Source organism: Pantherophis guttatus, chromosome 1 (assembly GCF_059756535.1).
Source record: "Pantherophis guttatus breed Tessera chromosome 1, ASM5975653v1, whole genome shotgun sequence".
NCBI lineage: Eukaryota > Metazoa > Chordata > Lepidosauria > Squamata > Colubridae > Pantherophis > Pantherophis guttatus.
The window spans coordinates 246,337,557-246,355,160 of NC_142063.1; the positions used below are offsets into that span (position 1 = coordinate 246,337,557).

The 17,604-nt window shown below is 37.2% G+C and overlaps 1 protein-coding gene across 1 annotated transcript in view; it reads left to right on the plus strand.

The window, feature by feature from the left end:
* LOC117660839 (uncharacterized) overlaps window positions 1–17,604 on the plus strand; it is an 89,119-nt gene that overhangs the window by 21,939 nt on the left and 49,576 nt on the right. Inside the window, exons 11-18 of the mRNA XM_034409135.3 lie at window positions 450–605; window positions 2,051–2,166; window positions 4,940–5,069; window positions 5,193–5,396; window positions 12,735–12,927; window positions 13,352–13,479; window positions 15,371–15,571; window positions 16,177–16,298. Coding sequence (XP_034265026.2) covers window positions 450–605; window positions 2,051–2,166; window positions 4,940–5,069; window positions 5,193–5,396; window positions 12,735–12,927; window positions 13,352–13,479; window positions 15,371–15,571; window positions 16,177–16,298 — 1,250 coding nt within the window. The remainder of the gene's footprint in view (window positions 1–449; window positions 606–2,050; window positions 2,167–4,939; window positions 5,070–5,192; window positions 5,397–12,734; window positions 12,928–13,351; window positions 13,480–15,370; window positions 15,572–16,176; window positions 16,299–17,604) is intronic.

The window sequence follows — 17,604 nt, forward strand, 5'->3', positions numbered from 1 at the left end:
TAAACGCATGCGCAGCCAGTCCCCGCCATTTCCTCTGGTTTCCTCCACGTGCCCCAAAATAATAAGACCTCCCCAAAAATAAGGCCCAGCGCTTATTTCAAGGGTCCAAAAAAAATATAAAACAGGGTCTTATTTTTAGGGAAACATGGTATTACATATAAAAATCTAATAATAATTGATCGCATATAAATATGATAAATGTAATATTATATATTTGCAGTTTCCATACTTTAGTTTTTATGAATATCATTCTTTCCTTTTCCTAACTAGAAATATTTCACTTGCAAACATGTTTCCTGTTAGGAGAGCTGGAAAATTATGAACAAAATGCTTTGCAGCAGTCACTGTTAGAAAGCAAGCAACCAAACTGACACTAGCCTCAGGATCTTTGTTCTTTGGTTTGTACAGTTTGTTTTCCTAAATTAAAACATGTGGTTGTGTCAAACTAGGCTTCCAATCTGGAGTATGTGATGGAGGCTCTCCAGGAGCAAGCGGTAGCCATGCTAGAACCACCACCAATGACATCTGCCTTTATGACTTCTTTCCAATCGAAACATTACAGTCAGATCTGGGAAAAGCTTTATCGTAATCCCGAACTCTATCAGGTAATAACAGAGACTCTATTTGACAGTTCTTTCTAGGCAGCAAATGAAACAAATGCATTTTGGCAAAAAAATCACAAAAATTCAATACTATTTTGTTTGTTGCGAAAGCAACTGCCTGTGTTGTGGCCCGTCAGCGGCCTGCACAGATCGTGGCCGATCCTGACAACGAGGAGGCTGGTGTGGAGCCGTGCCAGCAGCCTACGCAGCTGGCGCTCGCGTCAAACAGTGAGGAAGCTGAAGAGGATGTGGTGCCAGAGGCAGAGACTCAATCTGGGCCTTCAGAACCTCCAGAGGCTCCTTCAAGTGGAGAGAGTGAAGTGGAGGAGCCTCTCCTCAATGCTCGAGCACACAGGGCTGCCAAAAGGCAGGAGTGGCTACTCAGGAGGAGGAGGTCTCCTCGAGAGTAAGGTTTGAGGATAATTGGCCACTCCTTTAGCCTATTTAAGTCGTATGCAGTTAGTAATTTCTTGCTGGAAACAATGTGTAATTATTATAGAGCATTTTGGAGAGTGAGTGTCTTATCGTATCTTGTTTTCTGGGCTGGTTGCCAACCTTTGACGAACTTTGTTTATTCTTGGTACATTATAACTTTGATAAGGACCGTTGGTGTGTGTCACAATCCTTGGGAATCCGGAGCTGGGGCAGAACAGCCTGCGAAGGCTCCTGGATTGGGGCTGAAAGGTGAAAGCGGAAGCAGTATGTCCCATAGTTGGGTAGACCAGGTTGCCATGATAGACTGGCCTCACTGAAAAAAACACTTATTTTGGTAAAAGATTTATATAATCTGAAGAAAAACCAGAGTATGGGATTTTTTACAGAGACTTTGTCCTTGTGGATCCAGAGAGATCAAAACTCTTGGCCATGTCCCTTTTATGATGCCCTATTACATCTGATCTCCCCAATCATTTCTAAATACAAGGGCCATATAGATAAATGTTATGCTTATTATTTTTTAAGGGATGCTAACCCTACACTCCCATATCAAGTAGCCGGTTCTTTTAATGACTGTTCAAAAATACAATGGCACTGAAAAAACGAGTTATGACCATTTTGCACACTTATGACCGTTGCAGCATCCCCATGGTCACATGATTGAAATTCAGATGCTTGGCAACTGACATATATATTTATGATGTTTGCCATGTCCCAGGGTCACATTATACAACGTGCAAATTTTTTAATTAGATATGCTGCTTTATTGACTTGTTACTTCTCCCCTTCCCCATTAACTAATGGATGTATTAAACTATTTCCCTTTTTATGGTCAAGATGGTAAAGATAGTTGATTTGCATTTTGGCTGTTTTCACTTTCCTAAGTCATATGTTATGTAAATATAAGATTGAAGGAAATTATTTACAGGTCCATGTATTCATAATTTCATATTTATGTAACATTGAAAAATAAAGGTGCATGTATCCATTTGACCGTAACATTTAATCTGCAGGGGCAGCAAACGAATGACAATAATAACAATCTTATTATGGCAATTGATGAAAAAAGCATGGAAAATCTCAACTTTAAAGAGGGTTCCTTTTTTTCAGGAAAGAGGAAACATGGAAGGTAAAAACGATTGCTTATAGTTTATAGTTTACTTTATTGTCATTGCACATGGTACAACGAAATTAAAAGCTGTCCTCAGTGTACATTTTAACTATAAAAATAAAAACACAAACATACATCCTTTACATTCTATATAATTGAAATTGAAAACCCGATATTGCACTATACTGTAGAATTCAATATGGTTATTGCCCTGGGATAGAAGCTGTTTTTCAGCCTATTTGTCCTTGTTTTTATTGACCTGTACCGTCTGCCAGATGGTAATAGTTCAAAAAAAGGGTGCCCAGGATAAGATGGATTTTTAAGAATGTTTTGAACTTTCTTAAGGCAGCGGGAGCTATAAAGCTCTTCCAAGGAGGGGAGAGGGCAACCCATGATCCTCTGGGCAATGACATTGACCCTCTGGAGTGCTGTCCTATCTGCCAATGGCAAACCATACACAGATGCAGTAAGTTAAAGTACTCTCTATAGTGCAGCGGTAGAAGGTCACCAGCAGTTTTTCATTCAGTTGTTGTTTCCTGAGAAATCTCAGGAAGTAATAATCTCTGCTGGGCCTTTTTGACCAATGCTGCAATGTGAGTGCCCCAGGTCAGGTCCTCTTTTACGATAAAATAAAATTTATTTTGTTTGTGTTGAGATTATACCCACACATGCACACGTACACAAAGACAGATTTTGTATACATAATGTTGTATATATAGCAAGAGACAGTGATTAATAATGTACATAATGCATCACTTGGTAATCTGGAAGTTTTGTGATTTTTCCCTTTCCTATTAGAAATTTCTATAATGAATAAATAATAGAGCGGTTTAAGGGTTCTAAAACAATGTGGGAAAAATGTGTCTGGAAGTGCATTGGGGCAGGCACATAGCACTTTTATGCGGCAATTTAAAACAGCTGCCAGTTTACTTATCATTGCACAATTGCTCTATGAAGCTACTACTTGATATTAAGAAAATACATGGCTGATACCACCTGAGCTATCCAACAATCTGTCTGATTCATCTTTCTTTCATTTAACACCTGACCCTGTATTGAAAAGCTGATAATCTGAAGACAGTCTTCAATAAATATGTCTCTTTCACGTGTTCCTAGTACACTTTTCTGACTTATCTGCATTGCTCCTGTAAGTGAACTTGCCGTAGGCAGTGAAGTCCCCCACCAACTTTCACACTGAAGATAGTATTGGGATGCTGATATAAGAGAATATTTCTGGCTCAGGACAGAACTGTAGGGGTCCCTGGTGCTCTCTGAGCTTAGTGGTTTTCTTATAGTCATTTCGTAACCAAACTAGGTAACATCATCAGTGCCAGTGATAATGGGGTTCTAGTTCTTCCCTTGGGGAATGCTTCAAGCTAAACTTCTACCTACTTTTCTTCCCCGATTATCCCATGATAAGATGTACGAATACAGAATTTAGGTAGATTTGTCCGCTTTGAAAATTCTCTTTTCCTTTGATCATCCAGAGATTCCACTTTTATTTCTGATAAAAATGCATATACTGTTCTGTTTTCTCACTAGCTCTTCATTCTTGAATTTCTTTGTTTATCCAAGTCCACAATTAGTTCTTCAGCAATATTAAAGGTCCAAGTTCTTGTCAGGCAGGAAGAGAAAAGTATGATCGCCCGGTTCGCGCCCATAGAGAGGGCCTACTAAGGGTGCCGTCGGCTAGACAGTGGCGGCTGGCGGCCCCCAGGGGAAGAGCCTTCTCGGTTGGGCGCCCACCCTCTGGAATCAACTCCCCTTGGAGCTCCGACTAGCACCTGACCTTCGCACCTTCCGCCGGGAATTAAAAACTTGGCTTTTCAAATCCCTTGACCTGGTTTTAAGGGTTTTAATGGGTTAATTTTAATTTTTTTTGATTTTAGTCTTTATTTTTATTGTGGCTTGTGTTTTATTGTTGTGAGCCGCCCTGAGTCCATTGTGAGATAGGGCGGCATATAAACTGAATAAAATAAATAAATAAATAAATGATATGATATAGGAAAGAATGGGACAGTGATACAGATAGTCCTTGATTTACGACTGTTTCCTTAATTACCATTCTAAGTTATGATGGATTCAAAAAATTCATGTATGACCCATCAAAGTTATGTCTACCACATACTCACTCACACACACACACACACACACACCTGCAGTCATGTGATCACATTTATGGTGCTTGGCAATCAATTTATGACTAGTTGCAGGATCCCATGGTCACATCTTGCAACTTTTTGGCAAAAAACACATATTGGATAAGCAGGATTTGAACTTACAATCATGATTCATTTAATGACCATGGTGACCCATTTAAAAATATTTGTAAAAACAGTCGTAAAATTGAATCCGATCATGTGGTGATCCAACTTACAATTGCAATGATTTATGACCAAAATTCTGAATTCAATTGGGGGCCATAAATTGAGGATTATCTGTATGTTAGAATAAACATTTTATATCATATACTGTAAATATTATAAAAGCTGAAGGTGCTATTTCTTGACTTTACTCCTTGGCATTTTCAGATATAGCAAGCTTTCCACAAGCATAAATGATAATGGCATTTATATAGTTTTTCATAAGTTCTCCTTATCTTAATCTGATTGCATCAGAATCCATCCATTCTAATTATTGTTCTGCTACAGAGGCATCCATATAAGTGAATTCGGTAGGAAATTTACTTCTAGGAAGGAAATATAAAGAGATTATTTAATTTAGATATAACAGAAAATCTGTCTGAGCTACAGTAATGTGATTTAATTTCTCTTTCTTGGAAAAAAAATAGTGAATTGACTGTCTCAGAGCTGCTAGGTTTAGATGAAGACTTGGAAGCACCCAGCAAAGACCTTTCCACGAGAAAAGGTGGATACTTGTCTGTCCTTTATTTACGCCACTTGAGAATCAGAGAATTACAGGTAATAAAATCTTTTAAGAAACAGAAACAGGGCCGTATAAAAGCCTGTGGCTGTGTATTTTTGCCAGTTGGTATTGTTATCATCATACTCATCATTGTTTAATCCCAATGACATTGATACCAGAGAATTTGCTTGGGAATCCTCAACTATTTCCGATCCATTGAAAGAACTCTGACCATCAGCACCTCAGGTCTTGCCTCGCGCAGCGGACATCTGATTTCCACCGCAGAAGATGCCAGCTGGGTGAACGCAGCCAAAGGAGGCACTGGCGCCTTTGGGGGTCTTGGCTCGCACTCTTACATGCATTACACTCCCGCTGACTATAAGGTGAGGCTTTGGTCACATTAGAATAGAGTTCCCCAATCTTTCCAGCTTTATGGACCGACAGGGGAGAGGGGGAGAGGGGATGGTTCCGCATGAGCAGTGGGTACGCGTACATGCGCATCTCCATTTGCACAAGCTTCGGGCATGTATGCCTGCTGCTGGCACAAATGGAATGCACCTACAGGCTTAGGTGCTGCTCAAGCAAGTGGGGATGGGTGCATGTACTCACCCACCATTTCTGTGGCCCAGTTCCGAATAGGTCAAGGTCAGGTAGTGGGCCACGGTCCGGGATTTGGAGAACCCTGTATTAGAGAATATTTTCATAGTCATAGATCTTTAAAAATAAAACATTAGGCCCAGTATATATTATATCTTTAGGAAAATTCCTAGTACATTTGCAAGAAGAAATGGACTGATATCTAGTTATAACAATGCTTGGTCAAAGTAGTAAAGTCTAAACCTGAAATCCAAGACCGACTAAATTATGTAGGGTTTCACTGGGTGTTTTACTTTTGACCCAGAGTTTAAACTTCTTATCTATCAGAATGCAAGTTCAAAAATAGAAACCATAAACCAGTGCATGAAGGAAGAAAAAAATACCTTCCAGTTCTCTGAATATTAGTCATGCAAGTCTAAGTTTTGTTGCAATATTTTCAGGATCAGACTCAATAAAGATAATAGGAGTTAGAGCTTTAAATATATTTCTTTTTAATTATGATAGGCATTCTATATTCACCGAATATTCAAGGTAGAAGCAGTTAGAATGGTGAGGGTGGCTCCTTATATATACAAGGGGTGGAGCTAGGAATGGGAGTGGTAAGTTATGAATACATTAAAGTCCAAAGAATAAGTTAACCTCTGATGTTCCATATATACATTATTTACACATTGGAGAATAAGGCATTTACATCTGACAAATCCCCCTCTAAATGCCGGTTCGTTACACAACACCAATTACATTCTGATTCAGGACAATATAATACATATAATTTAGAAGTTAAATATTTCTGTTGTTTAGAAGGTAAGGGTTTTGTTAATATGTCAGCTAATTGTTCAGAAGTATCGCAATGTATTGCTTTAATGAATCCGTCTTGAGACAGTTGTCTCACATGCTTAAACTTTATATCAATATGCCTGGACCTTTGTCCAATTGCATCGGATCTGGATATTTCAATGGCCGCTTTATTGTCTTCATGCATAATAAATGGTAAAGTGGGTTTCTTCCAAACATCAGTGATCAGATCATTGAACCATACAAGGTTATTTGCAGCCTTGGACAAACAAACATATTCCGCTTCTGTAGTAGAAGTGGCTACTAGTTCTTGTTTACCAGTATACCAGTAAACTGGACAATCATTCAATAGAAAAACATAACCAGAAGTACTCTTTCTGCATGATGTATCACCAGCCCAATCTGCATCAGCATAACAAGTAATTTTTGGTTCTCTGTCATTATTGGGTTCCAACATTAAACAAAAATCTAATGTACCCTTCAGATATCTTAGAATTCTCTTGACAGCTTCCCAATGATACAAGGTTGGTTTACTAACATATCTTGACAGTAGATTGAGAGGTAATGCAATATCTGGCCTAGTCCAATTAGATATATAAAGGAGTGAACCTATAACTGATCTGTAAAATGTGTTGTCTTTAAACTCAGGGGAAGATTCATCAGTGTTTCTAAGAAAATCAGTTTGCATAGGGGTGTCACAGGTTTTGGCATTATTTAAGTTACATTTGTTTAGGAGTTCGATGATTTTATCTTTCTGTGTAAGTTTGAATCCCCTTTTTGTTTTGTTAATTTGCACACCAAGGTATTTATTCACTTTACCCAGAGATTTCAGTGAGAAGTGTTCATTTAACTTATTTACAAAGATTTCCCTGCTCTCTTTATGCTTTCCAATGTATAAAATATCGTCCACGTAAATTAATACAAATTCAATATGATCATTACTCTTTTTTACAAAGAAACAGTTATCAGCAGTGGTGGCGTTGAAATCCATGGTCTTAAGTACTTTTACCAAGCAATCGTACCATCTTTTGCCGGATTGCTTTAATCCGTACAGACTCTTATTTAATAACCAAATTTCGTTCTTATTAGTGTATTGACTGTGTGGTGCTCTTACATATATTTCCTTATCTAATTTTGCATGTAAGTATGCGGTCTGTATGTCATATTGGAATACGTCCAGATTGAGTGCAGATGCTACTACAAGGGCTGTTTTGACACTCTCTGTTCTCACTGTGGGTGAATATGTATCAGTATAGTCTTCTGGGTATTTTTGTGCATAGCCTTGTGCAACTAGTCTAGCCTTGTATAAGGTATTGCCTCCTTCTAAGTTCTTAATTTTATAAATCCACCTGGTACCTATAATTGTTTTATCCTTAGGTGCGATCGCAGGTGTGAATACATTTAATCCTTGTAAACTTTCCATCTCTTTTTCCATAGCTAGTTCCCATTTTTCTCTTTCTTCATGTGGAAGTTTCAATACTTCTTCATATGTATTAGGTGTTATTTGTTCTCCATTCATATGCATTATGTAGTCTTTGTATTTATTTGGTATTTGGTTTCTATTGTTTCTAATAGTTCTTTCAGGCTTGCTATGGTTATCATGCAAATATCTAGCTTCCTTCTTTGTTAATGTGTCTGTCTTTATTTTATGCTGACTATTAGTCCAAGTTTTGATTTTGTTCTTACTTTTGTTGATATTTTGATTTTCTGTTGTTCCTTCCTCGCAAGATATCGTATCTTTACATTTATTAGGAAATATTTCATTAAGGTGCAATTTTGACCAATTGGCCTGTTCATGGAACACAGCTGTTCTGGATACTATAAATTTGTTATTACTATCAATAAATCTGTACCCTTTGGTTCCAGTTTCGTATCCCATGAATCTTAATCTCCTGGATACGTTTTCTCCCTTTCTCCTCAATTGTTTAGGTATGTGTACGTCTGCAGTGACTCCAAATATGTGCATGTGTGATAATTTGGGTTTTCTATTGTACATCACCTCATATGGTGTCTTATTCACAATACTGGACCAGGTTCTATTTTGAGTGTAATTTGAATAATGTAATGCCTCTGACCAAAATTGTTTGCCTAAACCAGCATCCTCTAATGTGCACCTAATCATGGTTTGTAGTGTGGAATTTTTCCTCTCTGCAACTCCATTTTGAAATGCAGAAAAAGGATTGGACGTGAAATGTAACATTCCTCTATCCTTTAACCATTGGGAGAATTCTTTAGACATGAACTCACATCCCCTATCTGTCATAATTTGCTTTATTCTGATATTATGTTGTGTTTCTATACGTTTGTAGAATTCCTTAAATTTCTGAAATGTTTCATCCTTGTGCTTTAATGTGTAAACAAAACCATATCGGCTGTAGTCATCCACTATTGTTAGGAAGTAACGTTTTCTATAGGTAATTGAGGGACTTAATGGACCAACTAAGTCCATATGTACCAAATCAAAAATATTGTTAGTTGATCTGTTAGATTTTTTTGGTCTGGGACTGGTTTTTAGTTTGGTGGATTTACATACTGAGCATTCCAAATAATTTTCACAATTTTTTATTTTGACACCTTCTGCGTGTTCAGTCATTTTTTGTACTACAGGAAAGCTTGCATGTCCTAACTTCCTGTGTAAGATGTGAGCACACTCATCATGAATTGGTTTACCTATTTTTGGTTTCTTTTCCTTGTATGTATTTTTGTGATCATGAGTTATTCTACACTCATCATTGTCACTGTTACTGACATTTTCATCATCTGCTTCAATACAATCTTCCATATTTGAATCAATGTTATGTAAACATCTTTCTTTAGTTATCAGATAGGGTAGACCTCCTTTTATCATTACAGTACCTACATTTGTTTTGTTCTTTTCTATAGTTGCTTTTCCTTTTGAGAAAACTATATTGATATCAGATTCTCTGCTTAATTTTATGGCACTTAGTATGTTGTGAGGTATTTCTGGGATTAATAATACCCCCTCTATTTTCCCTAGACCAGGCAAGGTCACATTTCCTTTGCCTAGTACTTGAACCTTTTCTTGATTAGCTACCTTTATCACAAACTTATCTTCTATAAATGAAGATAATATACTTTTGTTGTTGGTGGTGTGATTTGTTGCACCAGAATCAATAAGCCAATTGTTATTCTCATCCTGCTGTGTTCTGGTGCTGTCTTGTTTATTTAGCCCATTCAGTGACCCAGATTTCCTCTCTTTTGAATTTTCTCTACCCCCTCTACCTTCTTTGTAATTTGGTGGACTTCTATATTTGTGTCTATCTGTGGAAGATTGTCTGTAATTATATTTGCTCCTATATTCTGGCCTATGTCTCTCTCTTGAGACTTTGGGACAGTCTCTTCTACTATGTTCCCTGGATCCACAATTGTAGCATCTAAAGGCCTCATTATGTTTATCTTGAAAGACTACTTTCCTAAAAGGTTTGTGGTCTGTTTGGTTACTGGATCGATTTTTTCTTGAATTGTCTTCTGCTATCAATTTGTTAGATAGACTTTCTATGGATAAATATCCCAAATTAATGGTATCTAAGTGTGACATAAAGCTATCCCATGATGGATCAAGTGAATTGATAATAACACTTTTCATTGTTTGATCTGAAATCACTTCCCCCCTCAATTGTAGCTCAGCTCTTATTTTGTTTAGATTTATCAAATGCTCACTTATAGAAACCCCTGGTTTTACTCTAGAGGAAAAGAAATCCTTAGACATTCTTGTGGTTGTAGCTACGCTATCGCTGTGAAATAGATTAAACATGCATTGAATTATTTCTGATACAGTTAGGTTTGGTTTGATGCTATGATACATTGCAGGAGACACGCTAGATATTATTATGAAAAATGCTCTATGATGTAAACAATCTATTTTTAAAGTCCAAGGTCTTCTTGGAGGGCTAGTTATAAAGAATAGTAAATTTTCTTTCATGAAAATAACCTGAAGCTGTTGATACCACTCTTGTAAATTAATGCCATCAATTCTAAGTTTTGGGAAGTCACTGGGTAAGTTACCTACATTATTCTGTCCATTACTTACAACCTGGGGCAGTCCGTGATCTCTCAAGTGCAGGAAATTACAGAACGGCATTGGGATGCTTGCAATGAGTCTGCGCGGTTCTCTGGCCAGTTCAAGTCCTTCTGGGTCGTCTACGTAGTTTCGCACATGCGCGTTGCTCATTTCTTCTTTGGTGGCGTCGTGGAAGGTTCTCTCCCTTTCAGCTCTCTCGATCCGCTCCTCCTCAGATGAGTCGGTCTCTGGCTCGGTTTTTGGGGTTCTGGTGGTGGCGACGGTTCTTTTCTTCTTTTTGTGTGCGTTGGTATTCGATCTTGTCTGTGGTGTAGGGCGAAATCGGCATGGCTCTCTGGGCTCAGGCGTCGTCGCTTTCGAAGTCAGGATGGGAGCGTGCAGGTCTTGAGTCGCCGGTTTGATTTCTTGCTTCTTCGTAGATGTCTTGGTAATTTTCAGTCTTGGCCCAAAAGCAGCAAAAAGTGTTTTCATTGCTGATTTTACTTGAGATTTTGTTAAATCGTCTTCACTTTCTGATTTTGGATCATCTGAAGAGTTTGAGACTTCTTTCTCACTTTCTTCGTCTGATAGTGTTTTTCGCGCCAGAAATTTTGAACTGAGCGTTTTGATTGGCTCTGCTCCATTCTCTTTTGAAGTTCGTTGAAACCAAGATGGCTGCCATTCAAAATTTCGCGCGGGATCACATCTTTTCTTTTTAACAACTATTTTCTCAGTAGTCATCTCACTTACGGTTTTTTGATCTTTGGGTTTTTCTTTAATGACGTTTTTCTCTCTCGCTGCTCCGCTGTTCTTCAGCATCTCCTGGAGGTCCGCGATGAGACTTTCATCATTCTTTTGGCTTTTTAGTATCTTTAATATCTCTGACCTGAGTTCGTTATTTTCTATTTCGATTTCTTTCTGGTCATTATTTTCACTCATTAGTTCTTCTTCTTCAGTGGTGTATTCTTCGGATTCTCTCGAAATCGCATTGGTGGATTCGTTGGTCATCTCTTGATCAGTTTCTATTTCTTTGCTGTAGGCCCTGGTGTTGGGCCTATCTTTCTTGGACATTTTTAATTACTTATTGAGTCAATTAACCATCCTCTGCTACCAGCTTGTTGCAATATTTTCAGGATCAGACTCAATAAAGATAATAGGAGTTAGAGCTTTAAATATATTTCTTTTTAATTATGATAGGCATTCTATATTCACCGAATATTCAAGGTAGAAGCAGTTAGAATGGTGAGGGTGGCTCCTTATATATACAAGGGGTGGAGCTAGGAATGGGAGTGGTAAGTTATGAATACATTAAAGTCCAAAGAATAAGTTAACCTCTGATGTTCCATATATACATTATTTACACATTGGAGAATAAGGCATTTACATCTGACAAGTTTATTTGAGGAAGGTTTACTAATGGGCTTAATTCTGTAAACATAAGTATTCTAATCAGCCAAGTATCAAATACAGGTAGTTCTTGATTTACTACTACAATTGGGACTAGAACATCTGTTGCTACGTGAGGCTGTCCTTAAGGCAGTTGCAGTTCATTTGATCTCCTTTTTTGCCGTGGTTGTTAAGCAAATTACTGCGATCATTAAGTGAATCATATGGTCACTAAATGAATCCCGCTTCCCCCAGTGATGTTTCTTGATGGAAACCCCTTGTGACTGTTGTAAATGGTGATCATGTGATCCTAGGATGTTGCAAGTGTTGTAAATACATGTCAGTTGCCAAGCACCCGAATTTTGATCACATGAGCATAGAGATACTGCAACAGTTATGAGAACCGGTCGTAAGACATGTTGTTGTTGTTACTTTGAATGGTCATTAAACAAATGATCGTAAGACAAAGACTGTATGCTAAAACTAAGTTCACACATCCCACTAATCTGTAATCATGATTTGTTGAACAAGACTTAGTGGCTTGGTTCATACATGGTGCTAAGACATAAATCTTGGTTTACAAACCAAGCTAGCATTAAGCTCAGTTCAAACAAACCACATCCTATGTGAGGGGGACTTCAGCTCTTGCCAGAAAGGCAGAGGAAAAAACTAATCAGCGCTTCAAAAGTATTTCAGTATGTATCTGAATGAATGGATATCAATTTATCCCTTCTAGCTACAACCTGGATGAATGGATAAGGAATAAGAGGTTCCTTAAATTTAAAGGGTGATGGATTATGGATCGGAAGAGGAGGGCCCAGTGGGAAAGAAATGGATAAAAACCTGTTAAATCCACAGCTATTTGGTAATGGATTTATTGGTCAGCTATGATGTTTTCTTTTCAACATCTATGGCTCCACAGGTCCAAAGTGTGCAGTTCATGGAGTTTGCTGAGGTGGAGAACCATGATGATTTTTACACTGTTGAAGAGGCATACATTCATACCCAGGATCAGAGAGGGGCTTTTGTAATGTATGATGTGGCCCTCCAAGACCTGAAAGAGACAGAAAAGCATCTTTTGCTTGTGGCAAGCCAGTACATTGAGGTGGGAAAAGGTAAGGCCTTTATACAAATTGGCCCTGAAATATCTCTGCTATTACCAATGGTTGAAGGATAGAAACTCTCACAAAAAGCAGCCATGCCCAAAACAGAAATCACTTAGTAACCTAATAATAGAACCAAAGATAGTTGTTTCGAAGTAATTGTTGAAGAAGTAGCTCCAGAGGCACTAATTGTTTGAAACTTTAACCTTACTGGTTATTCGGGGTCACCATTTATTTGTAATGCATCTGTAATTATAGTAAGCGTCCCTATATTGATAATTTTCAGTTCAGTTCTGTGAAGCAGGAAAATCTTGATAACAGGGAGGAAATTCACTGCTTATGTTTTATTTGGGCATCATTAACTGCAAGTGCTTGTGACTGCTTGAATGTGTTTTTGCTGGGTTGAAGTCTTTTGTGTTATCCTTTTCTTTCTGAGGCCAGAAAGCAGGGCCTGATTCCTCTAGCAGCAGCTACTCAAGGCGGGCACAAACATCAGTGGATCGATCGGCAGTCTTGCTTGACCTTTGGACTTGTGAAGCAGATTTCTTAAAAAATAAGTGGCAGGTATACATATTCACGCTTCATTGGTCTTCTAAGAAATCAAGGACAAAAAAACAAAACAAAACCTGTAGAAAGTAAGAAAGATGACCTTGACAACGATATGCAAGATCGGTGGCCAGGGTGGAGATGAGAGAGAAACACATTTTAAGGTTATAAACAGATAATATTTGGAAGTGGCTCAGACAGATACCTCCCTAATTAACTGAACGATGAGACGGAGGAGGAGGTACAGCACAATCAGATTTGGGAGATACTGGTATCATAGCCGATCTCAATTTAGCCTTGCTGTGAATTCCTTGATTTCTTAGTTTAGTCTTCCTAGTGGGAGCCTGACAGATCCGCTGTGGGCAACTGATTTTGCACTGGACTGGATCAGTGGTGGGATTCAGCCAGTTCGCACCACTTTGGGAGAATTGGTTGTTAACTTTCTGAGCAGTTTGGTGAACTGGTTGTTGGAAGAAATCATTAGGGCAGAGAACCGGTTGTTAAATTATTTGAATCCCACCACTGGACTGGACACATCATTCATATTTCCAAATGGGTTTATTTACTAAATTGATTCATAGGGCTGCCCGTCTCAATTACATTTTTATTTATTTATTTTATTTCATCAAGCATATATTTTATGACAGATACAAGTGTAAACATAATTATAAATACATGAAAAGGATACGAATAAAAGAAACCATTAGGACAGGGACGGTAGGCACACTGTTGCGCTTATGCACGCCAGCTATATACATGACTCTGGGCAGCTCCCAACATTAAATCTCATGTTCTGTTTACATCTAGGAACGGAGGCCCTTATTTCAGATTTTTAATGTTTAACCTGATGAGGTGCATTCGTGTGTCTTTTTTATGTTTAACCTGATGAGTTGCATTCATGTGTCACTTCAACCATAACATACAAGAAAGAAAAGGGAGGGAATAGTGGATATTTTCCTTCTCCCCTAAATTACAAAATTATACAGTATTTATGTAGTCTCATCCCCACTCGGTCTAGCCTACCAAATGTTGCTGCCTGAAGTAAAGTTGTACAGGCAGTCCTCGACTTATGATCACAATTGAGCCCCAATTTTCTGTTGCTGAGACATTTGTTAATTGGGAGAGTTTTGCTCCCATTTTATGACCTTTCTTACCCCAGTTGTTAAGTGAATCACTGCAATTGTTAAGTTAGTAACACTGTTGATAAGTGAATCTGGTTACCCCATTGACTTTGCTTGTTGGAAGGTCATAAATGGGAATTCCCTGACCTTGGGACACTGCAACAGTCATAAATATGAGTCAGTTGCCAAGCATCTGAATTTTGATCCTGTGATCATGGGGATGCTACAATGGCCATAAGTGTGAAAAATGGTCATAAGTCACTTTTTCAGTATTGCTGTAACTTTGAATGGTCACTAAATGAATTGTTGTAAATCGAGGACTACCTCCATAGCTGACCACCAAAAGAACATTCTTGATACAGAAGATGCCTGGGATTTATTTTTTGCTTGTCCCTGGTGAAATTATAACCTCTTCCTGCTATTGTGAGCAACAGTCTGGCTTACAGGGTACAAGGGAGTCTGGATGGCATAAAACAAGGCCTTTATTTATTTCCTTAGCACCTGCACTTTGCCTCACTCCACCAATATTTCTGATTTAACCTGAATTATTGTTCTGAACATATTTATTTTAATTTTTGAAAAACTGGTGTAAAACAGCAAGACACTAGATATAGGCGGAGCAGAGAATCTCATTGAGAAATTTACATGTGGCATACACAGAAGTATTTGTTTCCAACTGAAAGATTTACGTTATTAGCAGATGAAAGCAAAAACAAATGAAAACAAAATGAAGGAAAAATAAACATTTTTTGCTTATTGTTTTGGCTATGCTTGAAATATATTTTCAGCTTCTCGATAGTTACTTTGAAGTATACCAACATGCTTTAGATTCAGAAGAAAGATTTACATTGGCTCAAGTAATAACTAACATCATGTACAGACGTCCTCGATTTGATTTCCACCTTGGGTATTTTATGAACACTTACAGAGATGAATGCACTTGTCTAAAGCTTCACCTCTGCTTGGTGAGAGATATTATGAACCGACAGGTAAGTTGACACTCTATGCAGTAGAACTTTGCAGTAGAGTAGCCAGGATAACTTGGATCTATTTTTATTTATTTTTTATTGGGTTTTAACAATTAATTCTTATTCAACTCTTGTGCATGACTATGACCATTTACATATCATCACACTAATATTCTCCTATACTCTATATAATTTTACAAAATCTACTATCTGTTATTTCCCTTTTTTCTATCTTCAATCCAATTATACCATATCTTCCATATTACGTAAAAGTCAGAATCCTCAACTTTGGATCTAATTCTTTATCTTTTCCATTGAATGCATGACATTCAATTTTTAGTATTTGACCTAGTGATCTACGGGGCATGCTGACTGCCAGTATTCAATTACAGATGTAAATACCTGTTTACTGTTTATGTGGTGTTTCTGCAAAGCATTGAAAATGGGGATAGGGACAAGAAACAGATGGAAGCTGGTGAATCTAGCAAATTCAGTTTATGTGTCACTTTAATTGCTTATATCAGGCTTCCTCTACCACTGAAGTCATGATATAACTTTTTTTAAAAATCAGAAATTGCTATATTTTATGTAACAAGATTTTTTTTATTTTGATTTTTTCCCCCCAGATAGAGAATCAGCGTAAATATAATTATAAAATTTGGCGTGGTGGTCCTAAAGGTTGTATCTCTGAATTTGGCTTTCCCCCACATATAGTTACAAAACAGTTAATTGCTCTCAGTAACAGCCCGTGAGTATCATTTGTCTCTCTAATATGGCACATAGGTTTATAATGGAGCTCATGTTTGCTATTGTTGTTTACTAAGAAAGTCACACAAGCAAATTCCATTGTTTATTCCCCATTATTATAAACAATCCCCATTGTTTATTATGCTGTTCTTCCAACTGCAAAAGGTCATTTCTCAGACCTAGTAATAATAAGGCATTAATTCTGTGTTAATTAATTCAGCATGCATATATGTAAATGGGGTCAATTCTAAATTAATAATAGACATGCAAACAATTAGGATTTATAATATTTTATTATCCCCTAAAATATTTCTTTAAAAATTGTAATATTGTATTATTTTAAAAAGTCAGGATCATGTCACTGTACTTGGACTCAAGAGCATTTTATAAGACTGTTTCAACATGGAAGGCTCCCTAAACCTTAAAAGTTAGAACTACAAGCAAAACGGAATCTGTGACTTTTTTAGTTGTGTTATCTGCTGTGTGGCGAAATTGACAATGTCTATTCCTCCCTTTCGTTTTGTAATAATGTATTACTCTTTATTTACTCAGTTCTATTCTTCTGTTTTCTCATAGGATAGACTTAAGGAAGTCATCTTTTCAACTGTGTATTTACAATATAAGTAAATATTTAAATAGGGTTGCCAGGTCTGCTTCCAAAAAATAGCGGACAAGCCGGGGGGGGGGGGGGTGTTAAGTAGTAAAAAAATAAAAAAAAATTTACAATTAAATTATATATTTTCTTACAAACATTTTAACACGCCATTTTAGGTCAGTCGACACAAGCTACAGTACATTTTTAAAATGTGAACTGTACATAATTTTATAATATATTTTTATTTTAATCTCATCTTTAGTTTTTTCGGAGAATCGAGTTCAATGGATATTTGATCTTTGTCTCATTCTAACTTACGAAAAAAAAGACAAAACGCGATTCTCCTATCCTTATTTTCTTAGACTGTACAGCTTTAGATTACGTACCATTTCATCATAAAGCTTTTGAATAAAAAAAATGTCCACTATTTTGTGAAAAAAAATAGTGAACATAATGTGAAAAAAGCAAACTGTCCGCTCAAATAGTGGACACCTGGCAACCCTATATTTAAATGTATTTTAAAAAATAATTATGTTAAACTATCATCATTCTGGTATATATGGATATAATTACGTTAAACTATCATTCTGGTATATATGGATATATATAGTGCACTGAGCTAAAAGACTGCAGCTAAGTTTATATATGGATAAATAAGAACATAAATTGAGTCATACATTCAATTAAGAGAATGCTTGTTTTCTAATCCAGT